We start from the raw sequence: 17,115 nt of genomic DNA on the forward strand, positions 1-17,115 counted from the left end.
AGGTGGAGTTGAGGCGACCGAATGAAGCCTGCTTGCTGAAACAAGCCACCTAGCGGCTAACGACCTGTCACTCAAAGCAGCCACAGCCTGGTGAATTTTTATAGAACTCACCTATTTAAATTTTATTAAAGAGGACCTATTGTGCTCATTTCAGCTGTAAATTTTTATTGTTGGACTCCACTAGAGTAGCTCTGCATGATTCACAGTTCAGAAAACTCCTTATTTATCTCATACTGGCTCTTTATGCAGCAACTCAATATACACAGCTTCTCTTACACTCTGTTTTAGCTCCTGTCTCTTTAAGGCCCGCCTCCCGATGAGCCCACTCTCTTCTGATTGGCCAGCATTACGTATCACAGTTGTGTAATATCATCATCAATGCAAACTAAACATTTCCTGCTTTACTGCTTCAAATTAAAAGCTTCTCAATGACTAACTAATGGGAGCCTTTTATTGTGAAGAATTTACAGGAAGTAAAATTGTGTTCCTCACTGAATTCGCAGCGCTTCGTTAGCGGCGCTAAAAACCAGTCGAAACAACAACATATGGAGCTATTTGGAGCTGTTTGTTCAGCGGATCAGTTAGAAATAATGCAGGGAGGAAGATTACAAGCAGAAACAGCCACAGTGATGATGATGTTTGATGAAGAGCTGCAGACGACCAGCACACCTCCAACTACTTATTTAACTTTGCTGTGCTGTGTAATGGCGTCATGGCTCGGCGTAACTACTCTCAGAGCGGAGCAGTGAACTCACACGCTGTGCACGTAGCAGATGTCCATATAAAGAAATCCGTCACCAACTGACGTCAGCTCGGGCCGAAAGTAGAAAAAACCGTTGGAGACGGAGCGTTCAGAGCAGAGCTGCTGCTCTCTGCTCACAGGGATTTGCATTAGTTATGCATAATTTAGGGCGTGGCCGCTTTGAGTGACAGGTGGGCGCTGTCACATTCAAGTTGCTACCATGGCGACAACATTGGTTAGGAAACATAACATGGCATAACCCCAGATTCACAGAGTCGTCGCTATTTCAGTGTGTTTTCAGCTCATGAAAGTTAATTATAATTGTTTTAATGGTTTTAAGCCTGTTTTCCACAAGTGGAAATTAGCATTAGCATTAGCATCATCACAGTTAACCACCTCTATATTTAAAGCAAGGAATCTCTGTTTGTCTGTCTGTATGTTTGTCTTTCACATTTCTCGAGAACTCTTCATCAGATCTTCTTCACATTTGGCGGGTGCATTGCTGAGGACCAAAGGGAGTGCATTTTCAAATTTGGTATAATTTGGACACATAACCCGTTTAATATTGATAAACTTTGAATAAACAAGCGAACATTGAGCTGCTAAGCTCCGTGTCTGAGTGCAGTTTGGTCTGTTTGATACAAACATCATCACATCACAGCGGGGCGGGGCTTCTGGGCTCTGACTGGCTGAGTGGGACAAAGGCACGCGCCCCGCTCAGTTAAACTGCCTAAGAGAGAAAAACAAGCGCACAGGATAAAAAAACAGAGGCGGAGAGGCAGTAAAACTAGCCAATAGGAGCACAGACACGTTCCATTGGCAGCAGGATGAACCAATGGACGGCTGTTAACTGCTTCTACAGTTCAACCTCAGTTTAGTCTCACTGGTGAAGTTTCTGTCTGGATTAAAACCATTTAATTCATTAATTCATTATTGTTTTAATTGATACGTTTGTCAATTGATAAACCAATCAGCCCGTTCTGAACAGGCACGTTTTGAACGGGCACTGCAAAAGTAGACTGTAGACTGTAAATGTACTGTGCTAACCAAGCTAGCTGCTAGCACTAGGGTCAGCTCCAACCTCTCGTCCATATATGGTCACCTCTGGCTCCAAAAATCCAAGATGGCGACGGTCAAAATGCAAACTTGAGGCTTCAGAATGGGAATCCACAAATCAACGGGTGACATCATGGTGGCTACATCCATCATTCTTTACAGTCTATGGTTCATACATGTGTCTATTTATATATATGTGTGTGTGTGTGTGTGGTGCGTTCACTGACAGGATGTAAACGGGACTCACTGCGAGGAGCTGCAGTCGATCCTGCTGACCGAGAGCTTCAGTCGTCCTGACAGAGAAACAGAAACATGATGTTTAATAACAGACAGAAAGTTTCTATCGATTAAAACTGAAGGTTGTGTTTGTGACGGAGGTTCAGCTGGAGATGACTTTACAAACTAACTTATCTGAAGTCAGTGAACACAACAGCAGTAAATGTACCAACAGATTAAAGTTAATTAATGTTAATTATCACATTATTTTGCTGGAAAAATGAAAACTATTTGCAGATTAATTTCTGTGAATTGATTAGTGGACTCTGAACTCATCTCAGCAGCATTAACTGACTTTTACACAACATTAAACATGTTTGATCAACAGTTGTTCTTCTAACGTTTGTGAGAAAAAGTGAAGAGTTTTGATAAATACGCAGCCTGATCTCATGTTGTTCTGGTTTATCTGAGAGTATGAAACCCAGGTGCAGTCAGATCTGCAAACAGGAAGGCCGTAACATACAGAGAGGAACTCTTTAAAGGGTCAGTTCACCTAAATGACAACAGATCATCAGAATGTCTGTCAGCAGCACTCTGGACCTGAAGCTGGACGGTGTTTCAGCAGCAGATAAACTTGAGTCTGTACTATGAGAAGTTTGAGATGTTTGACATGTTTTTGGATCTGCAGCGTCACAGAGCTGCTGTTCATCTGCAGACTGCACCCTGACTGTCACATGAGCGTTAGCCGCTAGCTGTTAGCTCGCTGCTACTGGAGCTCTCTTTGTTTAAACAGAACGAGGCGGCGGCGGCAGCAGCAGCAGCAGCAGCTCTCTGCTGATCATCTGACATCAACACATTCACAACTGAACTGCAGGAAGTTACACATTCAACACATCTGGATAAAGAGTTTTAGATCAACCAGGTTTCAGATTTCATGTTAATTTCTCACTTGATCTTTTTTGATTGATTGGAAATAATCTCCAAAATGTCTAATTCAATAATAAAATCAATTCTTTTCAGCCAGAAAGTGAAAGTCCAGCTTTTATTTCACATATTACAGCTCTGAGCCAAAACATTCATATCATAACTGTAGTAATACAAAATAATATGATTCAGTATTTATTAAACTCATGTTGGTGGTGATGAATTGTGCAGGACAGAGCAGCTCAGTGTGTGTTCATGTAAAGAGCCTGAAGCTCCTTCTTTACACAGCTGCTTATAGAAGTCGGGTCACGTCCTCATTATGGAACACAGTCACAGATTTGATCGAGTGATTTAAGAACATTTGTTCATCAGTTTTCTCATACGTAGAAGTTTTCTCTGACATACGATCGAACCGAGATCATCTCTGCCTTTATTCACAAAGGAGAAACACAATTATAACATCTTCATCTCAGTTAATTTGGAGTTTATATACGGTACCAACATTAATAATAAATGAACATATAGTTAAAACAAACTAATGTATATATTATCATCACCATGGCCACCAGTTTACTGAGAGAGTTTTTAGATTTTATGATTTTTATTGCCAGATGTTTCTGTCGGTAGTAAACAGCTGCTCCGTCTCTGTTCTGCACTAAATGATTGTGTGGACACACTGTGGATTTTATCCTCCATCACTTCCATCTTTTAATGTCCAGTATGAACAGCAGGAATGATTACAGACACCTGACTGCTGCTTTAACACACTAATAATAAAGAATCAGTAATGATCAGTTTTAAACTCTTGTTATTATATGAAACTATATGAATGTATATTAAAGGTGAACTGTGTGTTTCATATAGGAGCTGAACCATCGTCTCTCGTGTGTTTCATGTTGAATCAGTTCAGCTGTTAAACTGTTGAATCTTCGCTGAGCTCAGCAGACTTCCTGGTTTTGTCTGAGCCGAGCTGAACTCAAAGGATCCTGGACAAAGCTGCTGTCGTCTCCATGGAGACCGTCCTCAGCGACAGAGAATCTGAGGGGAAACCTCCAGAGCTGCAGAGACCACAAACACCAACCAGTACGAGACCAACAGAGACCAGTTCAGACCTGCTGAAGCCTCGACTAACAGGAAGTTCACTGAACTACTAACAGCTTACAGCTGACTCTAATCGATCAGTTATTGATCAGAAGAATCAGGTGGATGATAAAGAGAGAGAGGAGGATGATGGGTAATGATGAGACAGTAGATCTGTTCCCGTCAGGAAGAAACTGATTCATTATTTAAAGTCCATGTAAAGAAAAATCAGAGATTTCTTTTCAAACACATAATATGAACTATGTGGGACTGAAGTGTTACAGCGTTAAACAGTCAGTAACAGTTTAACATACCAGTGACTGGTGATGGATCGCTTGTTAAGTTAGGTTGTTACTGACATGAGTCGTCATTTACTTACAAAATATGTGCAGAATGAAGCAGCAGCTCCAAACGTTACTGGATTTATAAAACATGTTGCTGCTTTACAAACAAACCTTATTTTAAATAGTGTTTCATACATGAATGTTCCTACGAAGACAAGAGAAGACAGGATGAAGACAGGAAGAAGACAGAAGAAGACAGGATGAAGACAAGAGAAGACAGGATGAAGACAAGAGAAGACAGGATGAAGACAAGAGAAGACAGGAAGAAGACAAGAGAAGACAGGATGAAGACAAGAGAAGACAGGAAGAAGACAGGATGAAGACAGGATGAAGACAGGAAGAAGACAAGATGAAGACAAGAGAAGACAGGATGAAGACAAGATGAAGACAAGAGAAGACAGGATGAAGACAGGATGAAGACAAGAGAAGACAGGATGAAGACAGGATGAAGACAGGATGAAGACAGGATGAAGACAAGAGAAGACAGGATGAAGACAAGAGAAGACAGGATGAAGACAAGAGAAGACAGGAAGAAGACAGGATGAAGACAGGATGAAGACAAGAGAAGACAGGATGAAGACAGGATGAAGACAAGAGAAGACAGGAAGAAGACACGATGAAGACAAGAGAAGACAGGATGAAGACAGGATGAAGACAGGATGAAGACAGGAAGAAGACAGGAAGAAGACAGGATGAAGACAGGATGAAGACAGGATGAAGACAGGAAGAAGACAGAAGAAGACAGGATGAAGACAAGAGAAGACAGGATGAAGACAGGATGAAGACAGGAAGAAGACAAGATGAAGACAGGAAGAAGACAGGATGAAGACAGGAAGGAGACAGGATGAAGACAGGAAGAAGACAGGATGAAGACAGGAAGGAGACAGGATGAAGACAGGAAGAAGACAGGATGAAGACAGGAAGAAGACAGGAAGAAGACAGGATGAAGACAGGATGAAGACAGGAAGAAGACAGGAAGAAGACAGGATGAAGACAGGAAGGAGACAGGAAGAAGACAGAAGAAGACAGGATGAAGACAGGATGAAGACAGGATGAAGACAGGAAGAAGACAGGATGAAGACAGGAAGGAGACAGGAAGAAGACAGGAAGAAGACAGGAAGAAGACAGGATGAAGACAGGATGAAGACAGGATGAAGACAGGAAGAAGACAGGAAGAAGACAGGATGAAGACAGGAAGAAGACAGGATGAAGACAGGAAGAAGACAGAAGAAGACAGGATGAAGACAGGATGAAGACAAGAGAAGACAGGAAGAAGACAGGATGAAGACAAGAGAAGACAGGATGAAGACAGGAAGAAGACAGGATGAAGACAAGAGAAGACAGGAATAAGACAGGATGAAGACAGGAAGAAGACAGGATGAAGACAAGAGAAGACAGGAAGAAGACAGGATGAAGACAGGAAGAAGACAGGATGAAGACAAGAGAAGACAGGAAGAAGACAGGATGAAGACAGGAAGAAGACAGGATGAAGACAGGATGAAGACAGGAGAAGACAGGATGAAGACAAGAGAAGACAGGAAGAAGACAGGATGAAGACAGGATGAAGACAGGATGAAGACGAGAGAAGACAGGATGAAGACAGGATGAAGACAGGATGAAGACAGGATGAAGACAAGAGAAGACAGGATGAAGACAGGATGAAGACAGGATGAAGACAAGAGAAGACAGGATGAAGACAAGAGAAGACAGGATGAAGACAGAAGAAGACAGGATGAAGACAGGATGAAGACAGGATGAAGACAGGATGAAGACGAGAGAAGACAGGAAGAAGACAGGATGAAGACAGGATGAAGACAGGATGAAGACAGGATGAAGACAGGATGAAGACGAGAGAAGACAGGAAGAAGACAGGATGAAGACAGGATGAAGACAGGATGAAGACAAGAGAAGACAGGATGAAGACAGGATGAAGACAGGATGAAGACAAGAGAAGACAGGAAGAAGACAGAAGAAGACAGAAGAAGACAGGATGAAGACAAGAGAAGACAGGATGAAGACAGGATGAAGACAGGAAGAAGACAGAAGAAGACAGGATGAAGACAAGAGAAGACAGGATGAAGACAGGATGAAGACAGGAAGAAGACAAGATGAAGACAGGAAGAAGACAGGATGAAGACAGGAAGGAGACAGGATGAAGACAGGAAGAAGACAGGATGAAGACAGGAAGGAGACAGGATGAAGACAGGAAGAAGACAGGATGAAGACAGGAAGAAGACAGGAAGAAGACAGGATGAAGACAGGATGAAGACAGGATGAAGACAGGAAGAAGACAGAAGAAGACAGGATGAAGACAAGAGAAGACAGGATGAAGACAGGATGAAGACAGGAAGAAGACAGGATGAAGACAGGAAGAAGACAGGATGAAGACAGGAAGAAGACAGGATGAAGACAGGAAGAAGACAGGATGAAGACAGGAAGGAGACAGGATGAAGACAGGAAGAAGACAGGATGAAGACAGGAAGAAGACAGGAAGAAGACAGGATGAAGACAGGATGAAGACAGGAAGAAGACAGGAAGAAGACAGGATGAAGACAGGAAGGAGACAGGAAGAAGACAGAAGAAGACAGGATGAAGACAGGATGAAGACAGGATGAAGACAGGAAGAAGACAGGATGAAGACAGGAAGGAGACAGGAAGAAGACAGGAAGAAGACAGGAAGAAGACAGGATGAAGACAGGATGAAGACAGGATGAAGACAGGAAGAAGACAGGAAGAAGACAGGATGAAGACAGGAAGAAGACAGGATGAAGACAGGAAGAAGACAGAAGAAGACAGGATGAAGACAGGATGAAGACAAGAGAAGACAGGAAGAAGACAGGATGAAGACAAGAGAAGACAGGATGAAGACAGGAAGAAGACAGGATGAAGACAAGAGAAGACAGGAAGAAGACAGGATGAAGACAGGAAGAAGACAGGATGAAGACAAGAGAAGACAGGATGAAGACAGGATGAAGACAGGAAGAAGACAGGATGAAGACAAGAGAAGACAGGAAGAAGACAGGATGAAGACAGGAAGAAGACAGGATGAAGACAGGATGAAGACAGGAGAAGACAGGATGAAGACAAGAGAAGACAGGAAGAAGACAGGATGAAGACAGGATGAAGACAGGATGAAGACGAGAGAAGACAGGATGAAGACAGGATGAAGACAGGATGAAGACAGGATGAAGACAAGAGAAGACAGGATGAAGACAGGATGAAGACAGGATGAAGACAAGAGAAGACAGGATGAAGACAAGAGAAGACAGGATGAAGACAGAAGAAGACAGGATGAAGACAGGATGAAGACAGGATGAAGACAGGATGAAGACGAGAGAAGACAGGAAGAAGACAGGATGAAGACAGGATGAAGACAGGATGAAGACAAGAGAAGACAGGATGAAGACAGGATGAAGACAGGATGAAGACAAGAGAAGACAAGAGAAGACAAGAGAAGACAGGATGAAGACAGGAAGAAGACAGGATGAAGACAGAAGAAGACAGGATGAAGACAGGATGAAGACAGGATGAAGACGAGAGAAGACAGGAAGAAGACAGGATGAAGACAGGATGAAGACAGGATGAAGACAGGATGAAGACAAGAGAAGACAGGATGAAGACAGAAGAAGACAGGATGAAGACAGGATGAAGACAGGATGAAGACAGGAGAAGACAGGATGAAGACAGGATGAAGACAGGATGAAGACAGGAGAAGACAGGATGAAGACAGGATGAAGACAAGAGAAGACAGGAGAAGACAGGATGAAGACAAGAGAAGACAGGATGAAGACAGGATGAAGACAAGAGAAGACAGGATGAAGACAGGATGAAGACAGGAGAAGACAGGATGAAGACAAGAGAAGACAAGAGAAGACAGGATGAAGACAGGATGAAGACAAGAGAAGACAGGATGAAGACAGGATGAAGACAAGAGAAGACAGGATGAAGACAAGAGAAGACAGGATGAAGACAGGATGAAGACAGGAGAAGACAGGATGAAGACAGGATGAAGACAGGAAGAAGACAGGATGAAGACAGGAAGAAGACAGGATGAAGACAGGATGAAGACAGGATGAAGACAGGATGAAGACAAGAGAAGACAGGATGAAGACAGGATGAAGACAGGAGAAGACAGGATGAAGACAGGAAGAAGACAGGATGAAGACAGGAGAAGACAGAAGAAGACAAGAGAAGACAGGATGAAGACAGGATGAAGACAAGAGAAGACAGGATGAAGACAAGAGAAGAAGAGGAAGAAGACAGGATGAAGACAGAAGAAGACAGGATGAAGACAAGAGAAGAAAGGATGAAGACAGGATGAAGACAGAAGAAGACAGGATGAAGACAAGAGAAGAAGAGGAAGAAGACAAGAGAAGACAGGAAGAAGACAGGATGAAGACAAGAGAAGAAAGGAAGAAGACAGGATGAAGACAGGAGAAGACAGGATGAAGACAGGAGAATACAGGATGAAGACAGGATGAAGACAGAAGAAGACAGGATGAAGACAAGAGAAGACAGGATGAAGACAGGATGAAGACAGGAGAAGACAGGATGAAGACAGGATGAAGACAGAAGAAGACAGGATGAAGACAAGAGAAGACAGGATGAAGACAGGATGAAGACAGGAAGAAGACAGGATGAAGACAGGAAGGAGACAGGAAGAAGACAGGAAGAAGACAGGAAGAAGACAGGATGAAGACAGGATGAAGACAGGATGAAGACAGGAAGAAGACAGGAAGAAGACAGGATGAAGACAGGAAGAAGACAGGATGAAGACAGGAAGAAGACAGAAGAAGACAGGATGAAGACAGGATGAAGACAAGAGAAGACAGGAAGAAGACAGGATGAAGACAAGAGAAGACAGGATGAAGACAGGAAGAAGACAGGATGAAGACAAGAGAAGACAGGAATAAGACAGGATGAAGACAGGAAGAAGACAGGATGAAGACAAGAGAAGACAGGAAGAAGACAGGATGAAGACAGGAAGAAGACAGGATGAAGACAAGAGAAGACAGGAAGAAGACAGGATGAAGACAGGAAGAAGACAGGATGAAGACAGGATGAAGACAGGAGAAGACAGGATGAAGACAAGAGAAGACAGGAAGAAGACAGGATGAAGACAGGATGAAGACAGGATGAAGACGAGAGAAGACAGGATGAAGACAGGATGAAGACAGGATGAAGACAAGAGAAGACAGGATGAAGACAGGATGAAGACAGGATGAAGACAAGAGAAGACAGGATGAAGACAGAAGAAGACAGGATGAAGACAGGATGAAGACAGGATGAAGACAGGATGAAGACGAGAGAAGACAGGAAGAAGACAGGATGAAGACAGGATGAAGACAGGATGAAGACAGGATGAAGACAGGATGAAGACGAGAGAAGACAGGAAGAAGACAGGATGAAGACAGGATGAAGACAGGATGAAGACAAGAGAAGACAGGATGAAGACAGGATGAAGACAGGATGAAGACAAGAGAAGACAGGAAGAAGACAGAAGAAGACAGAAGAAGACAGGATGAAGACAAGAGAAGACAGGATGAAGACAGGATGAAGACAGGAAGAAGACAGAAGAAGACAGGATGAAGACAAGAGAAGACAGGATGAAGACAGGATGAAGACAGGAAGAAGACAGGATGAAGACAGGAAGAAGACAGGATGAAGACAGGAAGGAGACAGGATGAAGACAGGAAGAAGACAGGATGAAGACAGGAAGGAGACAGGATGAAGACAGGAAGAAGACAGGATGAAGACAGGAAGAAGACAGGAAGAAGACAGGATGAAGACAGGATGAAGACAGGATGAAGACAGGAAGAAGACAGAAGAAGACAGGATGAAGACAAGAGAAGACAGGATGAAGACAGGATGAAGACAGGAAGAAGACAAGATGAAGACAGGAAGAAGACAGGATGAAGACAGGAAGAAGACAGGATGAAGACAGGAAGAAGACAGGATGAAGACAGGAAGGAGACAGGATGAAGACAGGAAGAAGACAGGATGAAGACAGGAAGAAGACAGGAAGAAGACAGGAAGAAGACAGGATGAAGACAGGAAGAAGACAGGAAGAAGACAGGATGAAGACAGGAAGGAGACAGGAAGAAGACAGAAGAAGACAGGATGAAGACAGGATGAAGACAGGATGAAGACAGGAAGAAGACAGGATGAAGACAGGAAGAAGACAGGAAGAAGACAGGAAGAAGACAGGAAGAAGACAGGATGAAGACAGGATGAAGACAGGAAGAAGACAGGAAGAAGACAGGATGAAGACAGGATGAAGACAGGAAGAAGACAGGATGAAGACAGGAAGAAGACAGAAGAAGACAGGATGAAGACAGGATGAAGACAAGAGAAGACAGGAAGAAGACAGGATGAAGACAGGAGAAGACAGGATGAAGACAGGAAGAAGACAGGATGAAGACAAGAGAAGACAGGAATAAGACAGGATGAAGACAGGAAGAAGACAGGATGAAGACAAGAGAAGACAGGAAGAAGACAGGATGAAGACAGGAAGAAGACAGGATGAAGACAAGAGAAGACAGGAAGAAGACAGGATGAAGACAGGAAGAAGACAGGATGAAGACAGGATGAAGACAGGAGAAGACAGGATGAAGACAAGAGAAGACAGGATGAAGACAGGATGAAGACAGGATGAAGACAGGATGAAGACGAGAGAAGACAGGAAGAAGACAGGATGAAGACAGGATGAAGACAGGATGAAGACAAGAGAAGACAGGATGAAGACAGGATGAAGACAGGATGAAGACAAGAGAAGACAGGATGAAGACAAGAGAAGACAGGATGAAGACAGAAGAAGACAGGATGAAGACAGGATGAAGACAGGATGAAGACAGGATGAAGACGAGAGAAGACAGGAAGAAGACAGGATGAAGACAGGATGAAGACAGGATGAAGACAAGAGAAGACAGGATGAAGACAGGATGAAGACAGGATGAAGACAAGAGAAGACAAGAGAAGAAGACAGGATGAAGACAAGAGAAGACAGGATGAAGACAGGATGAAGACAGGATGAAGACAGGAGAAGACAGGATGAAGACAGGATGAAGACAGGATGAAGACAAGAGAAGACAGGAAGAAGACAGGATGAAGACAGGATGAAGACAGGATGAAGACAGGATGAAGACAAGAGAAGACAGGATGAAGACAGAAGAAGACAGGATGAAGACAGGATGAAGACAGGATGAAGACAGGAGAAGACAGGATGAAGACAGGATGAAGACAGGATGAAGACAGGAGAAGACAGGATGAAGACAGGATGAAGACAAGAGAAGACAGGAGAAGACAGGATGAAGACAAGAGAAGACAGGAGAAGACAGGATGAAGACAAGAGAAGACAAGAGAAGACAGGATGAAGACAGGATGAAGACAAGAGAAGACAGGATGAAGACAGGATGAAGACAAGAGAAGACAGGATGAAGACAAGAGAAGACAGGATGAAGACAGGATGAAGACAGGAGAAGACAGGATGAAGACAGGATGAAGACAGGAAGAAGACAGGATGAAGACAGGAAGAAGACAGGATGAAGACAGGATGAAGACAGGATGAAGACAGGATGAAGACAAGAGAAGACAGGATGAAGACAGGATGAAGACAGGAGAAGACAGGATGAAGACAGGAAGAAGACAGGATGAAGACAGGAGAAGACAGAAGAAGACAAGAGAAGACAGGATGAAGACAGGATGAAGACAAGAGAAGACAGGATGAAGACAAGAGAAGAAGAGGAAGAAGACAGGATGAAGACAGAAGAAGACAGGATGAAGACAAGAGAAGAAAGGATGAAGACAGGATGAAGACAGAAGAAGACAGGATGAAGACAAGAGAAGAAGAGGAAGAAGACAAGAGAAGACAGGAAGAAGACAGGATGAAGACAAGAGAAGAAAGGAAGAAGACAGGATGAAGACAGGAGAAGACAGGATGAAGACAGGAGAATACAGGATGAAGACAGGATGAAGACAGAAGAAGACAGGATGAAGACAAGAGAAGACAGGATGAAGACAGGATGAAGACAGGAGAAGACAGGATGAAGACAGGATGAAGACAGAAGAAGACAGGATGAAGACAAGAGAAGACAGGATGAAGACAGGATGAAGACAGGATGAAGACAAGAGAAGACAGGAGAAGACAGGAGAAGACAGGATGAAGACAGGAGAAGACAGGAGAAGACAGGATGAAGACAGGATGAAGACAGGATGAAGACAAGAGAAGACAAGAGAAGACAGAAGAAGACAGGATGAAGACAAGAGAAGACAGAAGAAGACAGGATGAAGACAAGAGAAGACAGGAGAAGACAGGATGAAGACAGGATGAAGACAGGAGAAGACAGGATGAAGACAAGAGAAGACAGAAGAAGACAGGATGAAGACAGGATGAAGACAGGATGAAGACAAGAGAAGACAGGAGAAGACAGGATGAAGACAGGATGAAGACAGGATGAAGACAGGATGAAGACAAGAGAAGACAGGATGAAGACAGGATGAAGACAGGATGAAGACAGGATGAAGACAGGATGAAGACAGGATGAAGACAGGAGAAGACAGGATGAAGACAGAAGAAGACAGGATGAAGACAAGAGAAGACAGGATGAAGACAGGATGAAGACAGGAGAAGACAGGATGAAGACAGAAGAAGACAGGATGAAGACAGGATGAAGACAGGATGAAGACAAGAGAAGACAGGATGAAGACAAGAGAAGACAGGAGAAGACAGGATGAAGACAGAAGAAGACAGGATGAAGACAGGATGAAGACAGGATGAAGACAAGAGAAGACAGGATGAAGACAAGAGAAGACAGGAGAAGACAGGATGAAGACAGGATGAAGACAGAAGAAGACAGGAAGAAGACAGGATGAAGACAGGATGAAGACAGAAGAAGACAGGATGAAGACAGAAGAAGACAGGAAGAAGACAGGATGAAGACAGGATGAAGACAGAAGAAGACAGGATGAAGACAGAAGAAGACAGGATGAAGACAAGAGAAGACAGGAAGAAGACAGGATGAAGACAGGATGAAGACAGAAGAAGACAGGATGAAGACAGAAGAAGACAGGAAGAAGACAGGATGAAGACAGGATGAAGACAGAAGAAGACAGGATGAAGACAGAAGAAGACAGGATGAAGACAGGATGAAGACAGGATGAAGACAGGAAGAAGACAGGATGAAGACAGAAGAAGACAGGAAGAAGACAGGATGAAGACAGGATGAAGACAGAAGAAGACAGGATGAAGACAGAAGAAGACAGGATGAAGACAGGATGAAGACAGGATGAAGACAGAAGAAGACAGGATGAAGACAGAAGAAGACAGGAAGAAGACAGGATGAAGACAGGATGAAGACAGAAGAAGACAGGATGAAGACAGGATGAAGACAGGAAGAAGACAGGATGAAGACAGGATGAAGACAGGATGAAGACAGGATGATTTGATTCTGAAGACTTTATTGATTTGACTGTAGATTAATGAATCGATAAAAGCTGCCGTCCATCTTTGCATCAGCATCTCTAGTTTGTCTTCCTGCTTGTTTGTCACTGATGATGATGATGATGATGATGATGATGATGATGATGAAGATGATCTCGTGTTGTTTTATTTGTGACTCTTGAATAAAATCTGAACTGAATTGTTTTTTCTCACTGACACACTGAACCTGTCTGTCCTTGTCCCCGTGTGGCTCCGCCCCCTGAGGCTCCGCCCCGCTGTCTCACACCGACACACACAACAAACACACCGGAAGTGCCCTTCAAAATAAAACGAGGGTCTTTCAGAGGACAGGGAAACAGAGATGAACATCTGCTGAAACATTCACTCATACAGAAATAAAACCCCTGAACTTCATGATGGAGTTCTTCTACAGACTTCAGTATTACAGAACATACATAATCAATACATATTGATGAAACATCTGAGAAACATTTCCGATGATTCACTGATAAAATTCCTAGAAAGAAGGAAGTGATTTGAGGAATTTGACGAAGGTTAAAGTTACACAGAGACAGTGTTCAGTTTCTTTTCTCTGCTGGTTCCAGTCAGTCAGTGAGACACATGAGGATCAATAAATATATTGAAACTCACTGAGATATCGATCATTATCGTAAAACCTTTATCATCTCTGATATCACAGCTGGTCTTTATGCTGCATTAAAACTTCATCACTTCGTGTTTTTGGATATCATACTTGTATATTTGTATTTGCTGTATTGATACCAGATTATATTCCAATAATCAATTAATAATGACTTAATATTTGCAGCACTTTAGTTCATATGAAGCATCACTTTCAGTGAAATAAGATGATTAACAACAACTGTTTCACTACTTAACATCACATGATCTTTAACTTCTGAGGGAATTATTGTATTATATTGTAAAATACAACATGAACATGTATATTAATAGACTTTATGTTTCTGTTGGAGACTGAACTGTGTTTTAATTAAACCATCACTTGTGCAGTTTGGTTTAAAAGGCGTCTGATATCATTCCAGTTTATATATTTATGTGTTTTCCAGCTGCTGATCTGCTCTGAAGCTCATTTTTCATATAAACTGTTCAGAGGCGTAAAACAAACAGACACTCCCTGAACTATGGAGGAGAGGGGAGGAGGAGGAGAGGAGAGAGGATGAGGAGGAGAGGAGGAAGAGAGGAGGAGGAAGAAGAAAGGAGAGGATGAGGAGGAGAGGAGGAAGAAAGGAGGAGGACAGAGGAGAAAGAGAGGAGGAGGAAGAAGAGAGGAGAGGTGATGGGAGGAGAGAGGAGGAGGATGACAGAGCAGAATAAGAAGACTGTAGCGAGGCTTTTAATTTGAAAAATACAACCGGATGCCCCTTGAGCTAACCTGCGTAGCTTGACAGCAGCTATTGATCATGAATAGGGTGTTTCATGGCTGAAGCTGATCAATATGTAATTATAAAAGGCTCGTGCAGTTCATTGATGAGCGATCGGCTCCGTCCACTCTGCTTCCGCCGAGAAAAGTAGGGCACAGAGTGTTTGTCACACCCCCCCTCCCCTCCGGTGTGGTCCCGCAGTGACGGTAAAACTCAGAGAGCACACCGACACACACGCACCCTGAGCGGCCGCAGACACGCTTCAGAGCCGCTCCTCCCGCAGCATCCCTGCGGAGGTTTGGCGCAGTTTCCCTCCGCTGCGCTGCTGTTTCCCGGCAGCAGAAAGCCTGACTCAGCGCTCTGACACACTGATGCAGCACAGTGACGACACACCGCAGCACGCGCACACTACACTCACATTTCACGTCACAAAGATTCACAAAATCACAAACAACAAGAAACAAACATTAAGGGAAGAGAAGAAGAATGAAAAGTGCAACTACTCACTCCATGATGCAGATCCGTCCGCTACACCCCGATCATCTGATCCACATCCACCGAGAGAGGAGCCCCGCCCACCGGGGGGGGGGGGGGGGGGGGCAGAGGAGAGGAGGAGAGAGGAGAGAGGAGGGGAGAGGAGAGGAGACAACGAGAGAGGATGAAGGAGAGGAGGAGGACGGGAGGAGATGGGAGAGGAGACAAGTGGAGGAAGAGAGGAGATTAGGAGAGGATGAAGGAGAGGAGGAGAGGAGACAGGAGGAGAGGAGGAGAGAGAGGATAAAGGAGAGGAAGAGGAGGGGAGGAGAGGAGAGAAGACAAGTGGAGGAAAGGAGAGTAGGAAAGAGGATAAAGGTGAGGAGGAGGAGGGAAGGAGACAAGTGGAGGAAGAGAGGAGAGTAGGAGAGAGAGGGGGAGAGGATGAAGGAGGAGACAGGAGGAGAGACGCTGAGGTGGGAAACTGTTTTTATTTCTCATTTCAAACGATGAATAAAACCCAAAAAACTCACTGATCATCATCATGATGACGAGCTCTGCTGCTCTGTGAGAGAGAAGAGAAGAGGAGGAGAGGAGACAGGAGGAAGAGGAGGAGAGGAGGAGAGGAGACAGGAGGAAGACGAGGAGAGGAGGAGAGGAGACAGGAGGAAGAGGAGGAGAGGAGACAGGAGGAAGAGGGGAAGAGGAGAGGAGACAGGAGGAAGAGGGGAAGAGGAGGAAGAGGAGAAAGGAGATGAGAGAGGAGGAGGTGACCTTTCACCAACCCTTTATTGGTCTGATTTTTCAGTCACAATAAAGTTAAACACATACATAAAAAACCCAACAACAACAAAATAATAGATAAATAAACAAACAAACAAACATTCTGTCGTTGTTTTCAGGAATAAATAAATCCGTCAAACATCTCAAACAGAACAGAAATAAACTCTGACGAGTCGGACACGTTTTATAAAACACAAACTATTCTGAGACGTTTCGTCACCAGACGACATCACACATCCTTTCTCCTCCTCTCCTCTCCTCCTCTCTCCTCTCCTCTCCTCTACTCTCCTGCTCCTCTCTCCTCTCCTCCTCTCCTCTCCTCCTCTCCTCTCCTCTCCTCCTCTCCTCCTCTCCTCTACTCTCCTGCTCCTCTCTCCTCTCCTCCTCTCCTCTCCTCCTCTCCTCTCCTCTCTCCTCTCCTCCTCTTCTCTCCTCTCCTCCTCCTCTCCTCTACTCTCCTCCTCTCCTCCTCTCCTCTCCTCCTCTCTCCTCTCCTCCTCCTCTCCTCCTCTCCTCTACTCTCCTCCTCTCCTCTCTCCTCCTCTCTCTCCCTCCTCTCTCTCCCTCCTCTCTCTCTCCTCCTCTCTCTCCCTCCTCTCTCCTTTCTCCTCCTCTCCTCTCCTCCTCTCCTCTCCTCTTCTCCCTTCTCTTCTC

The 17,115-nt window shown here is 44.1% G+C and overlaps 1 protein-coding gene across 6 annotated transcripts in view; it reads right to left on the bottom strand.

Annotated features, from left to right (window-relative positions):
- Window positions 1–15,773, bottom strand: part of palm1a (paralemmin 1a) — a 28,400-nt gene extending 12,627 nt beyond the window's left edge. For all 6 annotated transcript variants that reach the window (XM_042417913.1, XM_042417915.1, XM_042417914.1 and 3 more), the window contains exons 1-2: window positions 15,712–15,773; window positions 2,046–2,091 (exon numbers count right to left, since the gene is read on the bottom strand). In XM_042417913.1, coding sequence (XP_042273847.1) covers window positions 2,046–2,091; window positions 15,712–15,716 — 51 coding nt within the window. In that variant the 5' untranslated portion in view covers window positions 15,717–15,773. The remainder of the gene's footprint in view (window positions 1–2,045; window positions 2,092–15,711) is intronic.
- Window positions 15,774–17,115: the final 1,342 nt, after the last annotated feature.

This window comes from Thunnus maccoyii, chromosome 7 (genome assembly GCF_910596095.1).
Source record: "Thunnus maccoyii chromosome 7, fThuMac1.1, whole genome shotgun sequence".
In the NCBI taxonomy this organism is placed as follows: domain Eukaryota; kingdom Metazoa; phylum Chordata; class Actinopteri; order Scombriformes; family Scombridae; genus Thunnus; species Thunnus maccoyii.